This window comes from Bombina bombina, chromosome 2 (genome assembly GCF_027579735.1).
Source record: "Bombina bombina isolate aBomBom1 chromosome 2, aBomBom1.pri, whole genome shotgun sequence".
NCBI lineage: Eukaryota > Metazoa > Chordata > Amphibia > Anura > Bombinatoridae > Bombina > Bombina bombina.
The window spans coordinates 354,591,075-354,618,935 of NC_069500.1; the positions used below are offsets into that span (position 1 = coordinate 354,591,075).

The window sequence follows — 27,861 nt, forward strand, 5'->3', positions numbered from 1 at the left end:
CCACACATTGCCAGAGCCTCATCTCACACAACGCAGCAATGACACAATAAACAATATCATGTATAAACCTCCCTGTTCGTTAATCCCCCTTCCAGGAATATTAACCCTTGATTCTGTAAGGATAAAAAGGCACCACACTGTGACCCTGTCTTCTATGTTATCATCATTAATAAAAAATGAAACGATCTTATCAGAATCTACACGATGGAACAGGAACACGGCCCTTCAAGTGCGACAGGTTAGTAGAGTGAAGAAAGCAGGCAGCGAAACTCGTCAACGCTGATTGCTTATAGAGCTGTTAATATGAGTCAGGATGGTTTCGCAGAAAGACTCTCCCTGCATCTCCGGACTCTAACTTTCACCCAGGCTCTCACTGAGAGGCTGACAGGACTACTTAAAACTCCAGTCCCACTGCGAAGAGTACTACCCTCCATAACAGACTACTCCAAAACTCTGGCACTCCTTGGCCATCCTCCTGTGACGAAAGGCAAAGAATGACTGGGGGATGAGGGAAGTGGGGAGGTATTTAAGCCTTTGGCTGGGGTTTCTTTGCCTCCTCCTGGTGGCCAGGTTCTTGATTCCCAATAGTAATGAATGAAGCCGTGGACTCTCCTCCCCTTTAGATGGAAATGTCTCTGCACATCGTACAGCACAGTTTGCCAACTTCTCATCCACTGACACCTCTGACCATGAGTCCAACTACTCTGAAGGGAGCTGTGTTTCCACAGCTTTGTCAACCACTTCTATTTCCTCCTCTTTTTCTTCTTCTTCCTCCTCTTCTTCATCCTCTCTCTCTTCTATCCCTTCTAACATAATTCCTTCCCTACAGGTATCAGATGGCGACATAAATCAAGAAGAAGGGGCTGTCTGCCCAAAAGCCAGAGCTGTCCCTTTAGGAGATGGACGAGGAGAGCAGGCAGACGACAGAAGAAAGTCAACAAGAAAATTCAAGAACCACAGGAAACATTGACTGTGATTAATCTCTCTGATTATCCTCTAACAGAAGGACAAAAAAAAGTGTATTAAGTAAAGGTTTGGGCTTTGTCCCATCCCATAGCTTTTCAGCCTTTAGAACCATCATTGATGTAAATAGGTTTGTGCGCAAACTAACGTTGAAACGTTTTTTTAAGGATGATAGAGGCATTGAATACCATGATAGTCCTTCCACAGAGGAAACAGGTGATAATTCAATATTATATCAGTTAGACACACAAACTACCCATTTTGATTTCCAAGACTTAACAAGTCTAAACACATTGAGAGATTTAGAAACTTCCAACATAGGTCCTGATGAATTTAATATTTCAACACCAAAACAAAAAACCTCTGATTTTTATCCTGTTCAGAGGCAAATTTCTGAATATATTTCAAAAACAAGTGGAGAGGGATATTTTAGAACTAGAACGCAAGTGTAAAACATCACCAGTTAAACCCAATCTCACTAAAGAGGAATTCAGAGACCTGAAAATTTTACAAGCCAATGAGAACATCACCATAAGAGCGAGTGATAAGGGAGGTAACGTAGTTGTTTTAAATAAAACAGATTACATTTTTGAGGCAAAAAGACAGCTAAATGATACCTTGAACTATAGGAAGTTAACAAGAGATCCAACATGTGAATTTAAAAAGAAATTATTAAGGATCTTGGAACAAACAGTATCTTTGGGTATTCTAACAAAGAAAGAAATTAATGTCTTGGTTCCAAATTTTCCATCAATTCCCATATTTCATCACCTTCCAAAGACACATAAGAGTCTAGTTTCTCCACCAGGTCGACCTATCATCTCCGGCATAGGCTCATTGTTTGAGCCTCTGTCGGAGTGGATAGACTCAATATTGCAACCAATTGTAGTTACACTTTACAGTTATCTAAGAGATTCCTCACATTTGATCAACAATTTACAAAAGGTAAAATGGAAAATTGGTTATCGTTGGATTGTGGCGGACGTCGCATCCTTGTACTCTTGCATACCACACCCTTTAGGTGTCAAAGCTATTAGGTATTTCTTAGATCAAGATACCAATTTTTCAGAAGAAACTAAGATATTAATCTGTGAAATAATTGAATTCCTTTTGCAACATAATTATTGCATGTTTGACAGTGAATTTTATTTACAGGTTTGTGGCACCGCCATGGGTGCAAAATTTGCGCCCTCTTTCGCCAACCTGTATGTAGGTTGGTGGGAGAATAATGTTATTTTTAGTGAAGAAAATCCTTACATGAAATCCACTGTCGCATACATGCGTTATATAGATGATCTGTTGTTTATAGTTGATGAATCTGTAAATGTGACAGAATTTGTAGAATTTTTGAATAATAACAATTTAAATTTAAAATTCATTGGTGAAAGTAACTGCAACACTGTTAATTTTCTTGATCTTACATTAACAGGCATGATTGACACAGAGAGCATAGTGACAGATACATTTCGTAAGCCAACCGCACGTAACTCTATCTTGCACGCGAGATCTTGCCATCCACCACATTTAATTAGGTCAATACCCAGGGCCCAGCTTTTGAGAGTCAGAAGAAATACAAACTCTGATGAACTCTTTGAGAAACAGGCAGCAATGCTCAAAGACAGGCTCATTAAAAGAGGGTACAACAATAAACTTTTGGACAATAGCATCCAACAAGTTAGTACTAACACACAACAGGACCTATTGACGAAACAAAAGAAAGACAACAGGGATTTCAAAGATTTCCCTGTTGTATTTTCAACAGAATACTCTAACCAATACAACCAAGTATGTGGTATTTTAAAGAAAAATTTACATATTTTACAACAAGATGAGATATTAGGTGGGATTATAGATAAGTGCAAGTTTGTTCCCAGAAAGGCGCCCACCTTAGCCAATAAATTATCACCTAGCTTAGTGTCCTCCAAAAAACAGAGAACAGGTACATGGCTACATAAGAAAGGTACTTTTAAATGTGGTACTGGTCCATGTTCCACATGTGATATCATAGGTAGAGGGGAAACTTTCTCAAGTAATGTCACTAAAGAGAGCTATAATATTGGCTTTTATGCAAATTGTAGGAGTCATTATGTTGTATACTTATTAGAGTGTAATCTGTGTCATATGCAATACACAGGTCAGACCAGTAGAGAACTAAGATCTCGCATGAGGGAACACATTTATGACACTAAGATGTATAATAAAAATTCAGCAATTGCACGGCACCATTTCAGCATGCATATGACAAATAAATTTAATATGACAGTCAAAGTCATAGATAAAATTTATCCACCAACTAGAGGGGGAAACAGGAATAAAATGTTACTCAAACAAGAAATGTTCTGGATATATAAATTAAGAACTGTTACCCCTGAAGGTTTAAATAAAGAGTGGGATATGAGTCTATTTATAGACTGATATTAGTCTATCACAGATATTTCATCATATCATATCATGCCATATGGATCAATTCATTACTATCCAAATAAAAACATCTTAAATGTCATTACTAACCATGTTCAGCATTATGTAATATATCAACAAAATCTCTTGATTTTTTTAAATAAAATGTCAATTATTTCAGCACTTACATAGTGCAAACGTACTAGGTTAGCTATAGGCATTAATCAAAGATTTTCCATATTTAGGGTGTCCTTAGCACACTAATGTCATTATTATTGTATTAAAATCTCTCATGTCTTTGATATAGTAGGTTTTTCAATATGAAAATAACGGAATTATGATGTGGTAACAAATTGCATATTTTCATATTCATATTATCTGGTGTTTGGCAACTTCATGCATACATATTGTTAGATGATCATGTTTTGTGTTAACATGTTTTAATATTATTGTTTTTTAATCTTTCTGTAAATTGCCTGATTGGACACTGTGCCTTTAAATAGGCCATGTCCGGTCTAAGCAACTATCCCTATGACTAAGTGTTCAGTTGGAGCACGAAACGCGTAAGGGGTTAATTCCCTGATCCTACCTGATTTTTTAAACTTATGGAATAAAGTTTGGACTTTTTATTATAAGTCGGTGCCCCACGAGTGCTGCTTTTTCTTTCTACTTTGAATTTCTGCGGCTTACGCTCAGCCGCGATTGACTTGCACCTCACGGGGCTGTGTGAAACTTACCCTATCAGCTGGGCAGCAATAGGACTCTCCCCTCCACGTCACGCTCTGTAGCGGCCTAGTCTCTCCTACTCCTACAGTTTGCCAACTGGCTACTAAATTTGGCATGTTCTACAAAAAGTAAACATGATGTAGGTTCTAGGTGAACTTTGTTTCAGCGATATTTATATCCAATATCTAAATTTCTCTGGGGCATCATGGATAAATCACATAGCAAAGCAAAAGTTGAACTTCTAACAAAATGTTATCAGTTCGCTATCTCTCAAGAGAATAAAAATGTTTTTTCATCCCAATAAAGGTTAAACCTCTTGATGTTAAATGGAACAGAAAAAAGTATGATTTTAATTTAATTACTATACCACGTGTTCTCAGTGGCAGCTATTCAAGAGAAACAGACAAATTACAACAAACAATCTTTTTTGTTGCTTACCTGATAAATTAATTTCTGATAATGAGTCCCTGGTGGGGGTACCCACTGCCGTGAGCAGGTTAATGGACTGATCTGTCACATGGTTGCAATAGCTCAGGTCCAGCTTGGAAAGAAGAGGCATGTGCCGAATCATTAAGTGCAATGAGGCATCTGTGATGTCAAGTCCAGCCAGGCGCATTTCTGTGACATTCCGTAATTTGCTGCGGTTATCAATCTGACCTGGAAGCAAACGGTGAATTATTCAGTAATCATCCAACCCACTCTGAAGACATGGGCTTAGATTCTACTGCAGTAAACACCATTTAGTTACATGTTTCAGCAGGCTTCTAATAGACTAACATATCAGCAGAGTCTGAACTTTATTAGAGCAGATTTACCTTGTTTGCTGCAATTGTTTTTAGAGGCCAAACACCGCCCACCACTTTCCTTATTTGGAGAAGCCAATCCGGAATGGAGTCTAGAGATGAGAGGGCTTGCCAGTCATGGTGTTAAAGGGACATGAAACACACAATTTATCTTTCATGATTCAGACAGAGAATACAAATTTTAAAAAAGTTTCTAAATTACTTCTATTATCAGATTTGCTTAGTTTTCATTTGTTGGCGATACATAGTTGCAAAATTGCTGCCATATAGTGCTGCAGACACGTGCACTCTCCTGAACTTACCTTCCTGCTGTTCAACAAAGGATAACAAGCAACCAAAGAAAAGTTGGCAATAGGAGTACATTGGAAAGATGTTTAGATTTTATGCTCTATCTGAATCACGAAAGAAAAAGGTTGGGTTTTATGTCCCTTTAACAAAACCCCTATTGGCTTCAGCAGAAATGATAAGATAACAATAGCAAATTAAGGACATGTGTGTGCCAAGGTTAGTCTTATGAAGCCTGCCACCAACTATTAAGGACATTATTTTCAGACTTCATTTACAGCAAAATAAAGTATATTCCAAAGTTGTTTTACAATAAATAATGTGTACTGTCCTTTACAACAACAGCCTATAGACACTTTACTTAATAATCGGTCTTCATTTAAGTTTCATAACTTGCAATAGAATCTAGGCCAGGAATGGGCGTTATTAGAACACGGACTATGTTTTTGCACAGCTAAAAGTATTACATTTTAAACCAAAACACTGTACCCAGAAAACACAATATAAAACTATGTCCCCTTAAAGGGACATTCAACACCTCTTGCTTTTGTGGTAAAATCGTGCTTACCAGAGTCCAAAAGAAAAGAAGATTTTTTTAAAATGCTGCAAATTGCCTACAATCAGAAGGTTACAGAATTTGATTTTTGGCTTCTCTGTGTAGTGTAAGACAAGCAAAATATGCTTAAAGGGGCGTTAAACAGCTGGGTACAACTACAGCAGCTACTACATACCATGACATTGTTTTGCCTCCTTTACCTGCATCTCTAAAGCTGTTCTCTTATTTGAACTCATTACAGAATACAGCTGGTAAAGCTCTGCATTTTATACTGGGTGCCGCCATCTTGTAGCGCGTGTATAGTTGCATACTGTGACATAAGCAGTGCACTTTCCCAGATCTGCGATATTACTGGCTTTTTGACAGCTGTAACTTGTTTAGCTCACATAATAAAGAGCAGAAGTGTTGCATTTCGCAGTTTTTCTCTCAGTTTAAAAGTTCCATAACAAATATAAGCTCCAAGATGCCGGCACCCAGTGTCAAGATGAAGAGCTTCACTAACTGATAATCGTAAGGCATTAAAATGTAGAGAACGACTGAAAACAGCTGCAGGTACAGGAGGAAAAACAATAACATAGTGAGTAGTAACCAGGCTACTGTAGTTGTATTCAGCAGTTTCACGTCCCTTTAATGTCCTTTCCGGGATCTGTTCCGAGTGGTTTCTGGACAACTGAATTTATGCTCATTGGTGAAAGACGTTGAAAATATTTACTCTTCACAGAATGCTCAGAATAACCATTGTGGACAATGCAGGAAAAATACCTGGTCTGTTATCTGTAGGAGGAGACAAGAGGTCTCGCATCTGTGCGTCTTTTAAACCTTCCACCCACTGGACATCAAGAGACCTTAGTAAGGGACAGCTGGAACTGCAAAGCGCTGACACCGCAATCCAAGAACAGCCTGACAAGTTAAGATCACGGAGAGCTAGGAATACAAAGGCAGACGTGACATGAGAGGGCCATACACACTGCACTTAAACCCCACTTACAGTTAATATCTATTAGCAAACTGAGGATCATCCCACTACCAAACATAACAGGGCATAAGGCAGCAACTGTTTTGTGTAATCAGAATGTCCATATTAAACAGGTTTTCACCTCTTCAATGCAAAAATAAAATGATTCGGCATGGGAGAAAATTTGTATTCGCCATTCAGTTGCAAAACAAACGCCGAATATGGCCGCAGGCAGAGGCATTTGCTATTTTCAGAGCTGGATATATCAGTGTGAAAGTGCAACACATATAGATCTGGTTTTGCAAACAAATGACGAATGCCTAAAAATGATCATAAAGGCTTGAGTTGAGACATCCTGTTGCAGAGGGTGAGAGATCCAGGTGACCTGATAAGAAACCAACAGCAATAGAAGTGAAGCAGTTTGTGCAGAAGTCAACTCCTGTTCTGTAACCGGCTTCTACCCAAGATCCAAAGGATGTCATAGGATGTATCTCGAAACACTCAGAAGCAACCGAAGCTTTATCTACACAATTATCTACATATGTAAAGCCAAACACTTTCCTACCTGGAAGTCTGTTCATGAGCCAGCTGAGCTGCTTTTTAGATATATTTGTCCAGCTGAGATCAAGTGAAATTGGCTGTCTCCTAATAATTCCACTGAGCATGAGTGGGGTGATGGATTTACAGCGGTTCAAGTCAACTCGTTTCCACAGTCTTTTATCACAGCACCTGAAAAAGATTTTACAGTACATTACAATAATATTAAGGAGCATAATATTCTAAATTGAAATGTGCAGGAGCACATTTTAATGTTTAATAAAAGCATTTATACAATATACTCATTTAAGCAAAAGCAGTATGTTTAAGTGACATGCACACATGTCAAGGCTAGAGAGCTAAAGGTGGCATGTATTGTGTCATTAATGATGGAGTCCAAGTTGTAAACTTACTGAGCAGGTGTGATATTCACATAAAGGCGCACAGAAGCATGCAGCATATGTGCATATGCAAATTAAACCGGGATAGTTTTTACTGGAAGCATTTTTACTAGAACACACAATTCTTCTGGCCAATGTATAAAACATAATTTATGCTTACCTGATAAATTTATTTCTCTTGTAGTGTGTTCAGTCCACGGGTCATCCATTACTTATGGTATATATTCTCCTTCCCAACAGGAAGTTGCAAGAGGATCACCCAAGCAGAGCTGCTATATAGCTCCACCCCTCACATGTCATATCCAGTCATTCGACCGAAACAAGACGAGAAAGGAGAAACTATAGGGTGCAGTGGTGACTGGAGTTTTAATTAAAATTTAGAACTGCCTCAAAAAAAGACAGGACGGGCCGTGGACTGAACACACTACAAGAGAAATAAATTTATCAGGTAAGCATAAATTATGTTTTCTCTTGTTAAGTGTGTTCAGTCCACGGGTCATCCATTACTTATGGGATACCAATACCAAAGCTAAAGTACACGGATGATGGGAGGGACAAGGCAGGAACTTTAAACAGAAGGAACCACTGCCTGTAGAACCTTTCTCCCAAAAACAGCCTCCGAAGAAGCAAAAGTGTTAAATTTGTAAAATTTTGAAAAGGTATGAAGTGAAGACCAAGTTGCAGCCTTGCAAATCTGTTCAACAGAGGCCTCGTTCTTAAAGGCCCAGGTGGAAGCCACAGCTCTAGTGGAATGAGCTGTAATTCTTTCAGGGGGCTGCTGTCCAGCAGTCTCATAGGCTAAACGTATTATGCTACGAAGCCAAAAAGAGAGAGAGGTAGCCGAAGCCTTTTGACCTCTCCTCTGTCCAGAGTAAACGACAAACAGGGAAGAAGTTTGACGAAAATCTTTAGTTGCCTGCAAATAGAACTTCAGGGCACGGACTACGTCCAGATTATGCAAAAGACGTTCCTTCTTTGAAGAAGGGTTAGGACATAATGATGGAACAACAATCTCCTGATTGATATTCCTATTAGAAACAACCTTAGGTAAAAACCCAGGTTTAGTACGCAAAACTACCTTGTCTGAATGAAAAATCAGATAAGGAGAATCGCAATGTAAGGCAGATAACTCAGAGACTCTTCGAGCCGAGGAAATAGCCATCAAAAACAGAACTTTCCAAGATAAAAGCTTAATATCAATGGAATGAAGGGGTTCAAACGGAACACCCTGAAGAACTTTAAGAACCAAGTTTAAGCTCCACGGAGGAGCAACAGTTTTTAACACAGGCTTAATCCTAGCCAAAGCCTGACAAAAAGCCTGAACGTCTGGATTCTCTGCCAGACGTTTGTGTAAAAGAATAGACAGAGCAGAAATCTGTCCCTTGAACAAACTAGCGGATAAACCCTTTTCTAAACCCTCTAAATCCTAGGAATCCTAACCTTACTCCATGAGTAACTCTTGGATTCACACCAATGTAAATATTTACGCCATATCTTATGGTAAATTTTTCTGGTAATCCGGTTTCCGAGCCTGTATCAATGTATCAATAACGGACTCCGAGAAACCACGCTTTGATAGAATCAAGCGTTCAATCTCCATGCAGTCAGCCTCAGAGAAATTAGGCTTGGATGGTTGAAAGGACCCTGAAGTAGAAGGTCCTGCCTCAGAGGCAGAGACCATGGTGGACAGGACGACATGTCCACTAGGTCTGCATACCAGGTCCTGCATACCAGGTCCTGCGTGGCCACGCAGGCGCTATCAGAATCACAGATGCTCTCTCCTGTTTAATCCTGGCAATCAGACGAGGCAGCAACAGAAACGGTGGGAACACATAAGCCATGTTGAAAACCCAAGGGGCTGCTAGTGCATCTACCAGCACCGCTCCCGGGTCCCTGGACCTGGATCCGTAACAAGGAAGCTTGGCGTTCTGGCGAGAAGCCATGAGATCCAGTTCCGGTTCGCCCCAACGAAGAATCAGTTGAGCAAATACCTCCGGGTGAAGTTCCCACTCCCCCGGGTGAAAGGTCTGGCGGCTTAGAAAGTCCGCCTCCCAGTTCTCCACGCCTGGGATGTAGATCGCTGACAGATGGCAAGAGTGAGACTCTGCCCAGCGAATTATCTTTGAGACTTCTAACATCGCTAGGGAACTCCTGGTTCCCCCTTGATGATTGATGTAAGCCACAGTCGTGATGTTGTCCGACTGAAATCTGATGAACCTCAGTGTTGCTAACTGAGGCCAAGCTAGAAGAGCATTGAATATTGCTCTTAATTCTAGAATGTTTATTGGGAGGAGTTTCTCCTCCTGAGTCCATGATCCCTGAGCCTTCAGGGAATTCCAGACTGCGCCCCAGCCTAGAAGGCTGGCATCTGTTGTTACAATCGTCCAATCTGGTCTGCGAAAAGTCATTCCCTTGGACAGATGAATCCGAGACAACCACCACAGAAGAGAATCTCTGGTCTCCTGGTCCAGATTTAGTAAAGGGGACAGATCTGAGTAATCCCCATTCCACTGACTCAGCATGCATAATTGCAGCGGTCTGAGATTCAGGCGCGCAAATGACACTATGTCCATTGCCGCGACCATTAAGCCGATTACTTCCATGCACTGAGCTACTGATGGGCTTGGAATGGAATGAAGGACACGGCAAGAATTTAGGATTTTTGATAACCTGGACTCAGTCAGGTAAATCTTCATCTCTACAGAATCTATAAGAGTCCCTAGAAAGGGAACCCTTGTGAGTGGTAACAGAGAACTCTTTTCCATGTTCACTTTCCACCCATGCAACCTCAGAAATGCTAGAACTATCTCTGTATGTGACTTTGCATTTTGAAAACTTGACGCCTGTATCAGAATGTCGTCTAAGTACGGAGCCACCGCTATGCCTCGCGGTCTTAGTACCGCCAGAAGCAAGCCCAGAACCTTTGTAAAAATTCTCGGGGCCGTAGCTAACCCGAAAGGAAGAGCTACAAACTGGTAATGCCTGTCTAGAAAGGCAAACCTTAGGTACCGATAATGATCTTTGTGAATCGGTATGTGAAGGTAGGCATCCTTTAAGTCCACTGTGGTCATATACTGACCCTCTTGGATCATGGGTAGGATGGTTCGAATAGTCTCCATTTTGAATGATGGAACTCTTAGGAATTTGTTTAAGATTTTTAGGTCCAAGATTGGTCTGAAGGTTCCCTCTTTCTTGGGAACCACAAACAGATTTGAGTAAAATCCTTGCCCTTGTTCCGTCCGCGGAACTGGGTGGATCACCCCCATTACTAGGAGGTCTTGTACACAGTGAAGAAAAGCCTCTTTCTTTATTTGGTTTGCTGATAACCTTGAAAGATGAAATCTCCCTTGTGGAGGAGAAGCTTTGAAGTCCAGAAAGTATCCCTGAGATATAATCTCCAACGCCCAGGGATCCTGGACATCTCTTGCCCAAGCCTGGGCGAAGAGAGAAAGTCTGCCCCCCACTAGATCCGTTTCCGGATAGGGGGCCCTCTCTTCATGCTGTCTTAGAGGCAGAAGTAGGCTTTCTGGCCTGCTTGCCCTTGTTCCAGGACTGGTTGCTTTTCCAACCCTGTCTGTAACGAGCAGCAGTTCCTTCCTGTTTTGGAGCGGAGGAAGTTGATGCTGCTCCTGCCTTGAAATTACGAAAGGCACGAAAACTAGACTGTTTGGCCTTTGATTTGGCCCTGTCCTGAGGAAGGGTGTGACCCTTACCTCCAGTAATGTCAGCAATAATCTCCTTCAAGCCGGGCCCGAATAAGGTTTGCCCTTTGAAAGGAATATTAAGCAATTTAGATTTAGAAGTTACATCTGCTGACCAGGATTTAAGCCATAGCGCCCTGCGCGCCTGAATGGCGAATCCGGAGTTCTTAGCCGTTAGTTTGGTTAAATGCACAACGGCATCCGAAACAAATGCATTAGCTAGCTTAAGGGCTTTAAGCTTGTTCAAAGTCTCATCCAATGGTGCTGTGCGAATAGCCTCTTCCAGAGACTCAAACCAGAAAGCCACTGCAGCAGTGACGGGCGCAATGCATGCAAGGGGCTGTAATATAAAACCTTGTTGAACAAACATTTTCTTAAGGTAACCTTCTAATTTTTTATCCATTGGATCTGAGAAAGCACAACTATCCTCCACCGGAATAGTGGTACGCTTGGCTAAAGTAGAAACTGCTCCCTCCACCTTAGGGACCGTCTGCCATAAGTCTCGTGTGGTGGCGTCTATTGGGAACATTTTTCTAAATATCGGAGGAGGGGAAAAAGGCACACCGGGTTTATCCCACTCCTTGTTAATAATCTCTGTAAGCCTTTTAGGTATAGGAAAAACGTCAGTACACACCGGTACCGCATAGTATTTATCCAGCCTACATAATTTCTCTGGGATTGCAACCGTGTCGCAATCATTCAGAGCCGCTAATACCTCCCCTAGTAATACACGGAGGTTCTCAAGCTTAAATTTAAAATTTGATATTTCTGAATCCGGTCTCCCTGGATCAGATCCGTCACCCACAGAATGAAGCTCTCCGTCCTCATGTTCTGCAAATTGTGACGCAGTGTCAGACATGGCCCTCATATCATCAGCGCGCTCTGTCCTTAAAGGGATACTAAACCCAATTATTTTCTTTCATGATTCATATAGAGCATGAGATTTTAAGCACCTTTCTAATTTACTCCTATTATGAATTTTTCTTTGTTCTCATGCTACCTTGATTTGAAAAAGCAGTACTGTAAGCTTTAGAGCCAGACCATTTTTTGTTCAGCACCTGGGTAGCACTTGCTGATTTGTGGCTAAATGTAGCAAACCAATCAGCAAGCTCTACCAAGGTGCTGAACAAAAAATGGGCGGACTCCTAACTATTTATTACTGCTTTTTCAAATCAAGATAACATGAGAACAAAGAAAAATTGATAATAGGAGTAAATTAGAAAGTTGCTTAAAATTGCATGCTCTATCTGAATCATGAAAGAAAAAATGTGGGGTTAGTATCCCTTTAACCCAGAGCTATCGCGCTTGCCTCTTAACTCAGGCAAATTAGATAATACTTCTTTCATAACATTAGCCATATCTTGTAAAGTGATTTGTAAGTGCCTTGATGTGCTTGGCGCCACAATCTCCTGAGCGGGAGGCGAAGGTACTGACACGTGAGGAGAGTTAGGCGGCATAACTTCCCCCTCGTTGTCTGGTGATAATTTGTTTACCGGTAAAGACAGACTTTTATTTAAAGTAACATCAATACAATTGGTACACATTTCTATTGGGCTCCACATTGGCCTTTAAACATAATGAGCAAGCAGATTCATCTGTGTCAGACATGTTTAAACAGACTAGCAATGAAGCTATCAAGCTTGGAAATTTCTTTCAATAAGTTTACAAGCAATATAAAAAACGCTGCAGCGCTTTTAAAAACACAAAAAAACTGTCACAGTTGAAATAACAATGAACTAATACGGTTATAGCAATCAATTTTAAACAGTAAATGTATGAAATTAGCAGAGGATTGCACCCATTAGCAAAATGATGATTAACCCCTCAATACCCAAAACGGATAATCAATTTAAGATTTAACGCTTTTCTCACAGTCAAACACACTGTCACAGGTCTGCTGTGACTGATTACCTCCCTCAAAAATGAATTTTGAAGACCCCTGAGCTCTCTGGAGACGTCCTGGATCAAAGAGGAAGAAGCAGGAAGACTGTGCTAGAATTTTAACTGCGCAACAAGGCGCTAAAAAAAGGTCCCTCCCACTCATATCACAACAGTGGGAGACCTGATATAACGGTGTCTATGCAGAAATATACGTTAGCCATGTGGAAAAAAATCATGCCCAAAAAGATTTATCACCAAAGTACCTCACAAAACGAATAACATGCCAGTAAACGTTTTAAAAAACAACTTTCCAGTGTTATGCAAAGTTATCACTAAGCCTGCTACCAGTCGCTTCTACTGCAGTTAAGGCTCATACATTTATTTCAGTACTAACAGTATTTAAAGTTAAATTCTAGTCCCTAGAAAATAACTCAACTGCGCATACATTTATCAGCCTGATACCAGTCGCTACCACTGCATTAAAGGCTGTACTTACGTCATATGGGTAACAGCAGTGTTTTCATAGTCAATTCCATTCCTAGAAAATAATTTACTGCACATACCTCATTTGCGGGGGACCCCCGCATGCTATTCCCTTCTCCGAAGATACCCCACTCCTCAGAATGTGCGAGAACAGCCAGTGGATCTTAGTTACGTCTGCTAAGATCATAGAGAAAAAACGCAGGCAGATTCTTCTTCTAAATACTGCCTGAGAGAACAAACAGCACACTCCGGTGCTATTTTAAAATAAATAAACTTTTGATTGAAAAATGTTACTCCTATCTCCTCTCACAACCTCCTTTGTTGAGACTTGCAAGAGAATGACTGGATATGACATGTGAGGGGTGGAGCTATATAGCAGCTCTGCTTGGGTGATCCTCTTGCAACCTCCTGTTGGGAAGGAGAATATATCCCATAAGTAATGGATGACCCGTGGACTGAACACACTTAACAAGAGAAACATTATTCTCTATGACAAAGATTTCACCGTCTCCGAAGTGTACCTTTTAGGGTTAGCTGTACATTATGGCTGATATATTGGAATAGTATTAACAACAATATAAAAGCGCCTAAGAGGAGGTGTAAAAACAATGCCTACTTTATTAAAACAATATTTTGGATAGCTTGGATTGCAATTACTATTGGAAAAGCTACTTCACTGGGGAAAGTTTCTCTTTTAAACTATTTCTGTTGCTACACGGAGTACTCCTTGTGCATAACCTACACTTTCCATTACTCACTGAGGAATAATTCCCACTAAGGAATCTATACTTCCTGGACACTTTTGCTTGCTGAAATTTTGGAATCTCCTAACAAAACTTACACTGAAGCAGTCAGATCATCTGCTCCCTCCTGGCTAACTGAACCAGCTCCTGCTAAAAGAAAAAAGTCTCTCACAAAAGCGACTTCTTACTGGAATTGGGGGATTCACTATAGAGGACATCTATTGGAGGATTGGCCACACTCTGTATGTATGGATAACCCACAAATTGTTTAACTTCTATTTTTTACATTGTTAACTTTCATATTTTTAATAACATTTATATACAATTTCTATCACATTTTCATCTCAGGCACTAAAGTTTTGTTGGATCATCACTTTTGAGATTTTCTGATTGTTTTGATTTTTCTGTTTTTTTTCTCTCAATTTTTTGAATCTCACATTTGACTATTTCATCTTCTGGACACAAACATTGTTTTTGATCTCTGCATTCACTGTGGGTTCTTTTGCAATCATTTGTATCATTTTACATCATCAGTGGTAAGCACATAAGGAACACTACACCTAATTGACTGCATTGGACTACCAAGTTCATCTAGGTCTATCAGACTAAGATCAACACATTTGATTGTAAATTGGATTTGAGGGGACATTACTAGATTTCTCTGTATGTGCAATATATCTATGCCTTATCTGTAATCTATAAAGTCTAAGTTTTAGTCTATCTGTATCGATTCTGTCTTTTATATGGTTTTACATACATATTTACATTCAAATTAACCCATTGGGGTAGGGTGTATTGGACCACTCCAAAATTTGGTCAGCATCTTGCACGATTGACATACGTATTTTTTAAATATTTTTTATATTGCTTTAATAAAGTAGGCATTGTTTTTACACCTCCTCTTAGGTGCTTTTATATTGTTGTTAATATTATTCGGTCTCAGGGTGAGCTAGAACACCCTTATATTTAAGCGACAGAGGAAGGTCCAATCCTAAGCGCTTTAACTCACCCAAACCTGTAAACTGATATATTGTAATAGACCATCCTTATTGGGTGAAACCAGACGGAAACACCCCAGGAAAGATCTCATTTGTGAAACGCACAGGGAGCCAAAAGTAGCTGTAGCAACTGTGGGTAATATCCAATAGAATATAATGAGTTGTATTTGATTTAAGTAGCAACAAGAGAGAAAACCACTGAAGTAGGAACAATCTCTCATAATCTAGACAAACGTTTCATGCTCTACTTAGACTTCTTAAGGACGTGAAACCCAAAAATCATCTGTCATGTACCGGAGAATACAATTTAAAGAGATATGAAACCCAAACAGACAAAGCAAACCATTTTTAAAAAGTTTCCAATTTACTTCCATTATCAAATATACTTCGCTCTCACTGTATTCTTTGATGAAGAGAATACCTAGGTAGGTAGTATTCTTGAACAACTGCCACCATATAGTGCTGCAGACATGAGCACTCTCCTGAGCCTACCTATCTGCTTTTCAACAAAGAACATTTACCAACAGAACAAAGTAAATCCGATACCATTTCTTTTTAAACTTCTTTTTAATGAGGAAAAGTTTGAGCACAGTAGCTTAGAAAATACAATGGTATATATAGAGGAAGCAACAATAATAAGGAGCCCATATGAGGCCCAAAAAGCAAAAATGAAAATAACATTAAATCAGCCTTCTGAACAACTGACAGTGGCCGTTCATTAGAATTCAAGGAAAGCAGTAAGTCTGTGATGTTTCTTCTAGAATAGTTATGGCCAACTTCCCTACTTATGGGGGCCACAGATGAGTATTTTTGAACCCTTAAAGGGACAGTTCGCTCCAAAAACATTCTAGCAGTTTCCTGTTGTGAAAAGCAAATAAAAAAGCATGCGATTAAGAGGCTGCCTATAGTGGCTTAGAAACAGGCAGAAATGTAGAGGTTTAAATTAGGGATGCACCGAAATGACGGCCGCAGAAACGTTTCGGCCGAAAATTGCATTTTTGTTTTTTTGCCTGTTATTTTCGGTAAAATTATTGTGTAGCATAGTTCAAATTTGATGCTAGCCTAGAGCTGCTGTTTGAGTTCATTACTTGACTTACTGTTTTGCATATAATAATAGTTTTCTAGGACTTTACTTTATTTGGATAGTTAGTAAAAAAAAATAAAAATAAAAAAAATCTGTTACAGGCCCTGGGGCCATATGCGGCCCTCAAGATAGTTTCACTTGGCCCTTCCATGCATTGTCCAGTGTAGACTCCCACAATGCACTGCTTGGATAAATGCCCTTTTTACTCTGTTATACAGTTCCAGTCTAATCACTTTACTTGGCATTCACAAGAAATAGATGACTGTGTATGTCTGTTGTGGGATACAAATCCCATCTTATGCTACTACTTGGATAATTGTCACTTCCAGTTCCTAGTATATCCTGTTTTAGAGCACTCACTCTGTATAAGCAGCCCCCACGGGAGAAGAACACTTTACCAGTGGCCCCTAGATACATTAAGCTTGATACCCCTGGTCTACACCTATAGCAACATCAGCCCATACCTTAGATAGTGTTACGATTGTTCTAACTCACCCCCTCTACCCTAACGAGTCTGATACACAAATCAAGTTATTAGAAATAAAAAGTTTGATTTTGATCTTTATAAATGGCCAACAAACTCTGCACAATCCCTTCTCCTCCTACCTTGTAGTCCTGTTCTTTTTTTAGCTTATACTCGTGCACGTAGCACAAAGTGACGTAATCAGCCTCCTAACACGCATGCGCATGTTTAGTGAATTGTGGAACCGGAAGTCCGTCTGCACATCTTGAACCAAATCAAGCCTACATTTTTTTGGATCCATCATTACATCCTCCTAAAGGAATCCTTTATTTGACTAAAAAAAAAATTTGAATTTACTTTTAACATCAATTTTGCTTTGTTCTCTTGGTATTGGAAAGCTAAAGAGCTTTAGATACAACTAATTTAAAGAGCTTGAAGGCATCCATTTCACTCAATTTTGTTCATGTGATTCATGTGTTTTATGTCAAGATAACACTGGTCACCCACGTGTATTTGATTTCCTGAAATTCATTAAAAAAAAAAGTTTAAAAATGACACAAAATAACATGAATTCAATATGTTGCATCAATATATCACCATCATTGATGCTTCATGGATATGTTGTATGTACTGCAATAATGCTAAACACACATACATTATACACGCCTGTTCTGTCTAAGTACAGTATATACACCACCTCCTCTGGAGCTCCATGACCTACTTGAATAGCTACAATGCCCAATGAATAGTCTCTCCGTGTTTCTCTTTGCTGCACCATGAAAAAGAATTAGCAGCAGGCTTGTTTGTATACTTAAAATGTGAGAGCACAGGCTATGCGAGTAATCTGCATGTGCAAAAAATTGTCACTACCCCAGACACACCTATAACAAACTTCCTGAAACAAGTGACATATAAGTGTCTTATATGTACGAGGTGCAATGATATGACACATGACAATATCAGCCATTTGGACAACAGCATATGTGTGACAAAAGAGAAAAAATCTCATAGGCATTACAAATCTGTCACCTCAGCTTTAGTTGATTTAGCTTGACTTTACTGCTATGCTTTCTGTTTCAGAAATAACAGAATGAACATCTGTCCATCAACATGGGTGACTCAGAGGTTTCAGAGGTTTAATCTGACCAACAGTTGTTTACAAATAGTGGCATCTCTAATAAATACATATATATACACATATATATATATATATATATATATATATATATATAATATATATATATAGTGGATATAAAAAGTTTACACAGCCCTGTTAAAATGTCAGGTTTCTGTGATGTAAAAAATGAGACAAAGATAAATAATTTCAGAACTTTTTCAACCTTTAATATGACCTATATACTGTACAACTGTTGAAAAACAAACTGAAATCCTTTAGGTGGAGGGAAGTAAAAACAAAAAAAATTTAAAATAATATAGTTGCAAACAAAGTAGTAAACTAATACTTTGTTGAATTACCTTTTGGTTTTATTACAGCACTCAGTCTTTTTGGGTATGAGTCTATCAGCATGGCACATCTTGACTTGGCAAGATTTGCCCACTCTTCTTTGCAAAAACACTCCAAATCTGTCAGATTGTGAGGGCATTTCCCGTGCACAGCTCTCTTCAGATCACCTCACAGATTTTCACTCAGATTCAAGTCTGGGCTCTGGCTGGGCCATTCCAAAATTGTAATCTTCTGGTGAAGCCATTCCTTTGTTGATTTGGATGTATGCTTTGGGTTGTTGTCATACTGAAAGATAAAGTTCCTCTTCATGTTCAGCTTTCTAGCAGAAGCCTAAAGGTTTTGTGCAAATATTGACTGGTATTTGGAACTGTTCATAATTCCCTCTACCTTGACTAAGGCCCCAGTTCCATCTAAAGAAAAACAGCATCAAAGTATGATGCTGCCACCACCATGCTTCACTGTGGGTATGGTGTTCTTTTCTTAATGTGCAGTGTTGTTTTTGCACCAAACATATCTTTTGGAATTATGGCCAAAAAGTTAAACCTTGGTTTTATCAGACCATAACACCTTTATCCCCGTTTTTGTGAGGCGTCAGATGTGTTTTTGCAAAATGTAGCCGGGCTTGGATGTTTTTCTTCGTAAAAAAGGCTTCCGTTTTTCCACTCTACCCCATAGCCCAGACATATGAAGAATATGGGAGATCGTTGTCATGTGTACCACACAGCCTGTACTTGCCAGATATTCCTGCAGCACATTTAATGTTGCTGTAGGCCTCTTGGCAGCCTCCCAGACCAGTTTTCTTCTCGTCTTTTCATCAATTTTGGAGGGACATCCATTTCTTGGTAATGTCACTGTTGTGCCATATTTTCTCCACTTGATGATGACTGTCTTCACTGTGTTCCATGGTATAGCTAATGCATTGGGAATTCTTTTGTACCGTTCTTCTGACTGATACCTTTTAATAAAGAGATCCCTCTGATGCTTTGGAAGCTCTCTGCGGACTAGGGTTGCACCAATACCATTTTTTAAGACTGAGTACAAGTACCGATACTTTTATTAAATACAGGCCGATACCAATTACGGATACTTTTTAAAGTCATGTGACAGTGTCCCAAGCACAATACCGACTAATGAGTTAAGATAGCTTCTTTATAATTCTGAAGAACTGTAACTCAAAAGACATTATGAAATAATAAAACAGTTTTATTTGCTTGTTGTCACAAAGTTGTAAAAACTCATAGAAATTTCACAGAACAGGTTTATAAATAAAAATATTACATTAAAATATATTCATAACAACAACAATAAATAACAAATGTAATATCACAACCAACCAAAAGTGCAATACAGTAAAAAATATACCAGTGCACTGTTTAAACATGGGGAACACTATGGGCTAGCTTACATTTGACTGGTAAGCTTTACCAATGCTCTCATTGCTTGTCCAACTCCATTAAAGTCTATTGAGTTGGAAATGTGAACAGAGCATTGGTAAAGCTTATATATCAAATGTAATGTAAATCTAGTCCTATTATTGTAAGATGTGTGTTCATAGGAATTAACTTAATTTTTCCTATGAACACTCTTCCTGCAATTATATAAGCTAAGGATGTTCCTCAGAGTACAGTATGTTTTGAGCATAATTGTGCAAGATAAGAACTAGCAGTATAACAGGCAATCTAGCAATTATAATCATTTTTCAAAAGTTAGTGGCAAGTTCTTTTTAAGGAACAGAAGCATCTCTGTATGTTCAGCTATACGTCTGTTTCTGCTATGAGTAATGTCGTTTGATGCTAAGCTGAACAGTCTTTCACTTTCAGCACTACTGCATGGGGCAAAAAAGATAATTTTGGGCCATTTTAGCCAGAGCTGGAAATCTCAGTTTATTATCTGCCCAGTACTTCAGGGGTTTGTCTGAACGAGGTGATCTCTCTTACAATAATACAATACAACAGCAATTTGTATTGGCCGAACAGAAGTGAACCATTTTTAGTTGAGTCTCCACTACAGCTTAAAATTAAATGGGAACTTGCAGTTTGAAAGAACTCCACAAGATAGTGTATGGGTAGGAAGTGGAGGTATCGGTATAAGTATCGGTGCATTTGCATGAGTACAAGTACTCGTGCAAATACTTAGTATCGGTACCAATACTAGTATCGGTGCAACCCTACTGCGGATCATGACTTTTGCTGTAGGATGCGACTAAGAAAATGTCAGGAAAGACCAACTAGAACAGCTGAACTTTATTTGGGGTTAGTCAGAGGCACTTTAAATGATGGCAGGTGTGTACTGACCCTATTTAACATGATTTTGAATGCGATTTCTTAATTCTGAACACAGCTACATCCTCAGTTACACTTATGCAACCACATTATTTTAGTTTTTTTTAGTTTACTTCCCTCCACCTAAAAGATTTCAGTTTTTCAATCGAGTTGTACAGTTTAAAGGTCACATTTAAAGTGGAAAGAGTTCTGAAATTATGTATCTTTGTTTTGTTTTTTTACATCACAGGAACCTGACATTTTAACAGGGGTGTGTAGACTTTTTATATCCACTGTGTGTATGTATGTATATATATATATATATATATATATATATATATATATATATATATATATATATATATATATATATGCCATATTGAACATTAACCCGCTATGCCCTGTAATATCTCAAATGCTAACACTAACTTAAAATCTCAGGCTGCACTTAAATATCAAAATAACTATAGCTTGGTGAGGTAAATCAAAATAATCATTAGACAATGCTGTGGCATAACCAAAAAAAATGTCAATAGTATTGTATTTGTATGTGTTGAGGCAAAGCATGGTAGGAGGTCATGATATAATTAATCATGGGCATAAAGGAAATTGACTAATTTCAATGACACACGTTACTCTAATAGTATTACTCTCATAATATCACAGCGCAAGATGACAAATTACTTTACCAGTCTAGCAAATGATGAAAATAAATCGTGGATCATAATTAACAGAGACAAGGAGCCTATGGGTAGTGTAATATTTTCAACAAAATGAAACAGTCAAAAATGACTTATGAAATACAGACTCCGCAAAACAAAATGACAGTGACCTTGAATAAAATTTGGAATTTGTTAGTTGAAAAAAATTATATAATTATTGAATTTGATTGCCACTTCACTCTATACTTGCACTATAAATTGCGCTTCCACCTAATAAATAGATTTGTGTTCAAATTGCAAGTTTGTTCGTTTTTTTTGTTCCCATGCTGGTGCACATGCGCGAAAATACAAAAGCGTGGGACAGATTTTTAACCGTTGATCCACTTTTGATTGGAGCATTGAAAATGAGAGAGTCTATGATGTCATTTATAGGTGGAGTTGGGCGGCCATTTCTAACGATAAAAATCAAACTTTGGAATTCGAATAACTCAGTTTGTGTAGCGGACTCGTTATGGTAGAGGGGGTGAGTTAAGACAATCGGAACACGATCTATGGTATGGTCTGATGTTGATATAGGTGTAGACTGTCCCTTTAAGTTATTTTCTGTCCAATTTTGGCATGTTAGTTTTAAATAAAAGTGTTTTTATTTATTTTATTGGCTTGTAGTTTTCCATTTCAGATTCATTAAATTAAATTTAAAAGTCTTATATTATTAATAAAATTATAGAAAAAAACTATTTTAAAATCATTTTGTTTAAAATAAAAAAAAAAGTCAGTCATTTTCGGGCCAAGGGCATCCTGAATTCTCGGTTTCAGGCCAGAATTTTCATTTCGGTGCATCCTTAGTTTGAATGTTATAATGTATATTAATATAACAATGTTGGTTGTGCAAAGCTGGAGAATGGGTAGTAAAGGCGTTATCTAACTTTTTAAACAATAACAATTTTAGTGTTGACTGTCCCTTTAAGGGTCGCACATAAATGTATGCATACACAAAAAACAGAATTTATGCTTACCTGATAAATTACTTTCTCCAACGGTGTGTCCGGTCCACGGCGTCATCCTTACTTGTGGGAATATCTCTTCCCCAACAGGAAATGGCAAAGAGTCCCAGCAAAGCTGGCCATATAGTCCCTCCTAGGCTCCGCCCACCCCAGTCATTCGACCGACGGACAGGAGGAAAAAATAGGAGAAACCATAGGGTGCCGTGGTGACTGTAGTTAGAGAAAATAATTCATCAGACCTGATTAAAAAACCAGGGCGGGCCATGGACCGGACACACCATTGGAGAAAGTAATTTATCAGGTAAGCATAAATTCTGTTTTCTCCAACATTGGTGTGTCTGGTCCACGGCGTCATCCTTACTTGTGGGAACCAATACCAAAGCTTTAGGACACGGATGAAGGGAGGGAGCAAATCAGGTTACCTAAACGGAAGGCACCACGGCTTGCCAAACCTTTCTCCCAAAAATAGCCTCCGAAGAAGCAAAAGTATCAAATTTGTAAAATTTGGCAAAAGTGTGCAGTGAAGACCAAGTCGCTGCCTTACATATCTGATCAACAGAAGCCTCGTTCTTGAAGGCCCATGTGGAAGCTACAGCCCTAGTGGAGTGAGCTGTGATTCTTTCAGGAGGCTGCCGTCCGGCAGTCTCATAAGCCAATCGAATGATGCTTTTAAGCCAAAAGGAAAGAGAGGTAGAAGTTGCTTTTTGACCTCTCCTTTTACCAGAATAGACGACAAACAGAGAAGAAGTTTGTCTGAACTCTTTTGTAGCTTCTAAGTAGAATTTTAGAGCACGGACTACATCTAAATTGTGTAGCAAACGTTCCTTCTTTGAAACTGGATTCGGACACAAAGAAGGTACAACGATCTCCTGATTAATATTTTTGTTGGAAACAACCTTTGGTAGAAAACCAGGCTTAGTACGCAAAACAACCTTATCTGAATGGAACACCAGATAGGGCGGAGTACACTGTAGAGCAGATAACTCAGAAACTCTTCTAGCAGAAGAAATAGCAACCAAAAACAAAACTTTCCAAGATAACAACTTAATATCTATGGAATGTAAAGGTACAAACGGAACCCCTTGAAGAACTGAAAGAACTAGATTTAAACTCCAGGGAGGAGTCAAAGGTCTGTAAACAGGCTTGATCCTAACCAAAGCCTGAACAAATGCTTGAACATCTGGCACAACTGCCAGTCATTTGTGTAGTAAGACAGATAAAGCAGAAATCTGTCCCTTTAGAGAACTCGCAGATAATCCTTTATCCAAACCTTCTTGTAGAAAGGAAAGAATCCTAGGAATTTTTATCCTATTCCATGGGAATCCCTTGGATTCACACCAGCAGATATATCTTTTCCATATTTTATGGTAAATCTTTCTAGTTACCGGTTTTCTGGCTTGAACCAGAGTATCTATCACAGAATCTGAAAACCCACGCTTTGATAGAATCAAGCGTTCAATCTCCAAGCCGTCAGCTGGAGGGAGACCAGATTTGGATGTTCGAATGGACCCTGAACAAGAAGGTCCTGTCTCAAAGGTAGCTTCCATGGTGGAACCGATGACATATTCACCAGGTCTGCATACCAAGTCCTGCGTGGCCACGCAGGAGCTATCAAGATCACAGAGGCCCTCTCTTGTTTGATCCTGGCTACCAGCCTGGGAATGAGAGGAAACGGTGGAAACACATAAGCTAGGTTGAAGGTCCAAGGCGCTACTAGTGCATCCACTAGAGTCGCTTTGGGATCCCTGGATCTGGACCCGTAGCAAGGAACCTTGAAGTTCTGATGAGACGCCATCAGATCCATATCTGGAATGCCCCATAGTTGCGTCAACTGGGCAAAGATCTCCGGGTGGAGTTTCCACTCCCCCGGATGGAATGTCTGACGACTCAAATAATCCGCTTCCCAGTTTTCCACACCTGGAATGTGGATCGCAGATAGGTGGCAGGAGTGATTCTTCGCCCATTGTATTATTTTGGTCACTTCTTTCATCGCCAGGGAACTCCTTGTTCCCCCCTGATGATTGATATACGCAACAGTCGTCATGTTGTCTGATTGGAATTTTATGAATCTGGCCTTTGCTAGCTGAGGCCAAGCCCTGAGTGAGCCTTTGCCTTTGAAAGAGACGACGCTTGTATTAGAATGTCGTCCAAGTACGGTACTACTGCAATGCCCCTTGGTCTTAGAACCGCTAGAAGGGATCCGAGTACCTATGTGAAAATCCTTGGAGCAGTGGCTAACCCGAATGGGAGGGCCACAAACAAGTAATGTTTGTCCAGAAAGGCGAACCTTAGGAACTGATGATGTTCTTTGTGGATAGGGATATGTAGATACGCATCCTTTAGATCCACGGTAGTCATAAATTGACCTTCCTGGATTGTGGGTAGAATCGTTCGAATGGTTTCCATCTTGAACGATGGTACTCTGAGAAATTTGTTTAGGATCCTTAAATCCAGGATTGGTCTGAAAGTTCCCTCTTTTTTGGGAACTACAAATAGATTTGAGTAAAATCCCATTCCTTGTTCCGCCGTTGGAACTGGGTGTATCACTCCCATCTTTAACAGGTCTTCTACACAATGTAAGAATGCCTGTCTCTTTATTTGGTTTGAGGATAAGTGAGACATGTGGAACCTTCCCCTTGGGGGTAGTTCCTTGAATTCCAGAAGATAACCCTGAGAAACTATTTCTAGCATCCAGGGATCCTGAACATCTCTTGCCCAAGCCTGAGCAAAGAGAGAGAGTCTGCCCCCCACTAGATCCGGTCCCGGATCGGGGGCTACTCCTTCATGCTGTTTTGTTAGCAGCGGCAGGCTTCTTGGCCTGCTTACCCTTGTTCCAGCCTTGCATCGGTTTCCAGGCTGGTTTGGTCTGTGAGGTATTACCCTCTTGCTTAGAGGATGCAGAATTAGAGCCCGGTCCGTTCCTGAAATTACGAAAGGAACGAAAATTAGACTTATTCTTGGCTTTGAAAGGCCTATCTTGTGGGAGGGCGTGGCCCTTTCCCCCAGTGATGTCTGAGATAATCTCTTTCAATTCTGGCCCAAAGAGAGTTTTACCCTTGAAGGGGATATTAAGCAGTTTTGTCTTGGATGATACATCCGCTGACCAAGACTTTAGCCAAAGCGCTCTGCGCGCCACAATTGCAAACCCTGAATTTTTCACCGCTAATCTAGCTATTTGCAAAGCGGCATCTAAAATAAAAGAGTTAGCCAACTTAAGTGCGTGAACTCTGTCCATAACCTCCTCATATGGAGTCTCTCTACTGAGCGACTTTTCTAGTTCCTCGAACCAGAACCACGCTGCTGTAGTGACAGGAACAATGCACGAAATGGGTTGAAGAAGGTAACCTTGCTGTACAAAAATCTTTTTAAGCAAACCCTCCAATTTTTTATCCATAGGATCTTTGAAAGCACAATTATCCTCGATAGGAATAGTAGTGCGCTTGTTTAGAGTAGAAACTGCCCCCTCGACCTTAGGGACTGTCTGCCATAAGTCCTTTCTGGGGTCGACCATAGGAAATAATTTCTTAAATATAGGAGGGGGAACAAAAGGTATGCCGGGCTTCTCCCATTTCTTATTCACTATGTCCGCCACCCGCTTGGGTATAGGAAAAGCGTCGGGGTGCACCGGAACCTCTAGGAACTTGTCCATCTTGCATAATTTTTCTGGAATGACCAGGTTGTCACAATCATCCAGAGTAGATAACACCTCCTTAAGCAGTGCGCGGAGATGTTCTAATTTAAATTTAAATGTCACAACATCAGGTTCAGCCTGTTGGGAAATTTGTCCTGAATCTGAAATTTCCCCATCTGACAAAACCTCCCTCATAGCCCCTTCAGATTGGTGTGAGGGTATGACAGAACAATTATCATCAGCGCCCTCCTGCTCTTCAGTGTTTAAAACAGAGCAATCGCGCTTTCTCTGATATGCAGGCATTTTGGATAAAATATTTGCTATGGAGTTATCCATTACAGCCGTCAATTGTTGCATGGTAATAAGCATTGGCGCGCTAGAAGTACTAGGGGCCTCCTGCGTGGGCAAAACTGGTGTAGACACAGAAGGAGATTATGTAGAACCATGTCTACTCCCTTCATCAGATGAATCATCTTGGGCAACTTCATTATCTGTGACAGTACTGTCCTTACTTTGTTTGGACGCTTTGGCACAATTATCACATAATTTAGAAGGGGGAGACACATTGACTTTCATACATATAGAACATAGCTTATCTGAAGGCACAGACATGTTAAACAGGCTTAAACTTGTCAGTAAAACACAAAAACCGTTTTAAAACAAAACCGTTACTGTCTCTTTAAATTTTAAACAGAGCACACTTTATTACTGAATATGTGAAAAAATATGAAGGAATTGTTCAAAATTTACCAAAATTTCACCACAGTGTCTTAAAGCATTAAAAGTATTGCACACCAATTTTCAGAGCTTTAACCCTTAAAATAAGCCCCTCTACAGTCCCAGCTACAGCCTTTGCTGCGACTCTACCAAGCCCAGAGGGGAATACGATACCAAATGACGCCTTCTATGAACTTTTCCAACTATCTGCATGTCTTGCTCTCAAAAACAACTTCGCAGTAATGGCGTGAAAATGAGGCTCAGCCTACAACTGGGAAGGCCCTTCCTGACTGGAAAAGGTGTCTAACATAGTGCCTGACGTTAAAAAACGTTCCCCAAGTTTATAAGTGTGAAATACCAGCATAAACATGTATAAAATGCCCAAATAAAGCAATCGATTTTGCCCATAAAAGTGTCTACTAGTTTTATAGCCCATATTAAGCCCTTTATTCTGCTTGAGACTAAGAAAATGGCTTACCGGTCCCCATGAGGGGAAATGACAGCCTTCCAGCATTACACAGTCTTGTTAGAAATATGGCTAGTCATACCTTAAGCAGAAAAGTCTGCTAACTGTTTCCCCCAACTGAAGTTACTTAATCTCAACAGTCCTATGTGGAAACAGCAAAGGATTTTAGTTACTGTCTGCTAAAATCATCTTCCTCTCACAAACAGAATTCTTCATCTCTTTCTGTTTCAGAGTAAATAGTACATACCAGCACTATTTTAAAATAACAAACTCTTGATAGTAGAATAAAAACTACAACTAAACACCACACACTCTTAACCATCTCCGTGGAGATGTTGCCTGTGCAACGGGAAAGAGAATGACTGGGGTGGGCGGAGCCTAGGAGGGACTATATGGCCAGCTTTGCTGGGACTCTTTGCCATTTCCTGTTGGGGAAGAGATATTCCCACAAGTAAGGATGACGCCGTGGACCGGACACACCAATGTTGGAGAAATAATATTATTTCTAAAAATATCCAGTGGCACAGGGCCTGATTTAGGTAAGACAGTATTTCTCCTCTCTAGATGGCTCCTTGTTTGTCCAAAACCAGAATCTCCCAAAACACACATTTTTAGTTTCGTTATCCCTGGGACCACCAAAACTAAAGGGCCGCCAGTTGACCCTCCCTGTTCTAGA

At 39.7% G+C, this 27,861-nt stretch overlaps 1 protein-coding gene across 3 annotated transcripts in view; it reads right to left on the reverse strand.

Moving 5' to 3' along the window:
• Nucleotides 1–27,861, reverse strand: part of KDM2B (lysine demethylase 2B) — a 1,014,988-nt gene that overhangs the window by 26,064 nt on the left and 961,063 nt on the right. For all 3 annotated transcript variants that reach the window (XM_053701743.1, XM_053701744.1, XM_053701742.1), the window contains 3 exons: nucleotides 7,254–7,417; nucleotides 6,496–6,657; nucleotides 4,528–4,746 (listed from right to left, as the gene is read on the reverse strand). In XM_053701743.1, the coding sequence (XP_053557718.1) occupies nucleotides 4,528–4,746; nucleotides 6,496–6,657; nucleotides 7,254–7,417 (545 nt within the window). The remainder of the gene's footprint in view (nucleotides 1–4,527; nucleotides 4,747–6,495; nucleotides 6,658–7,253; nucleotides 7,418–27,861) is intronic.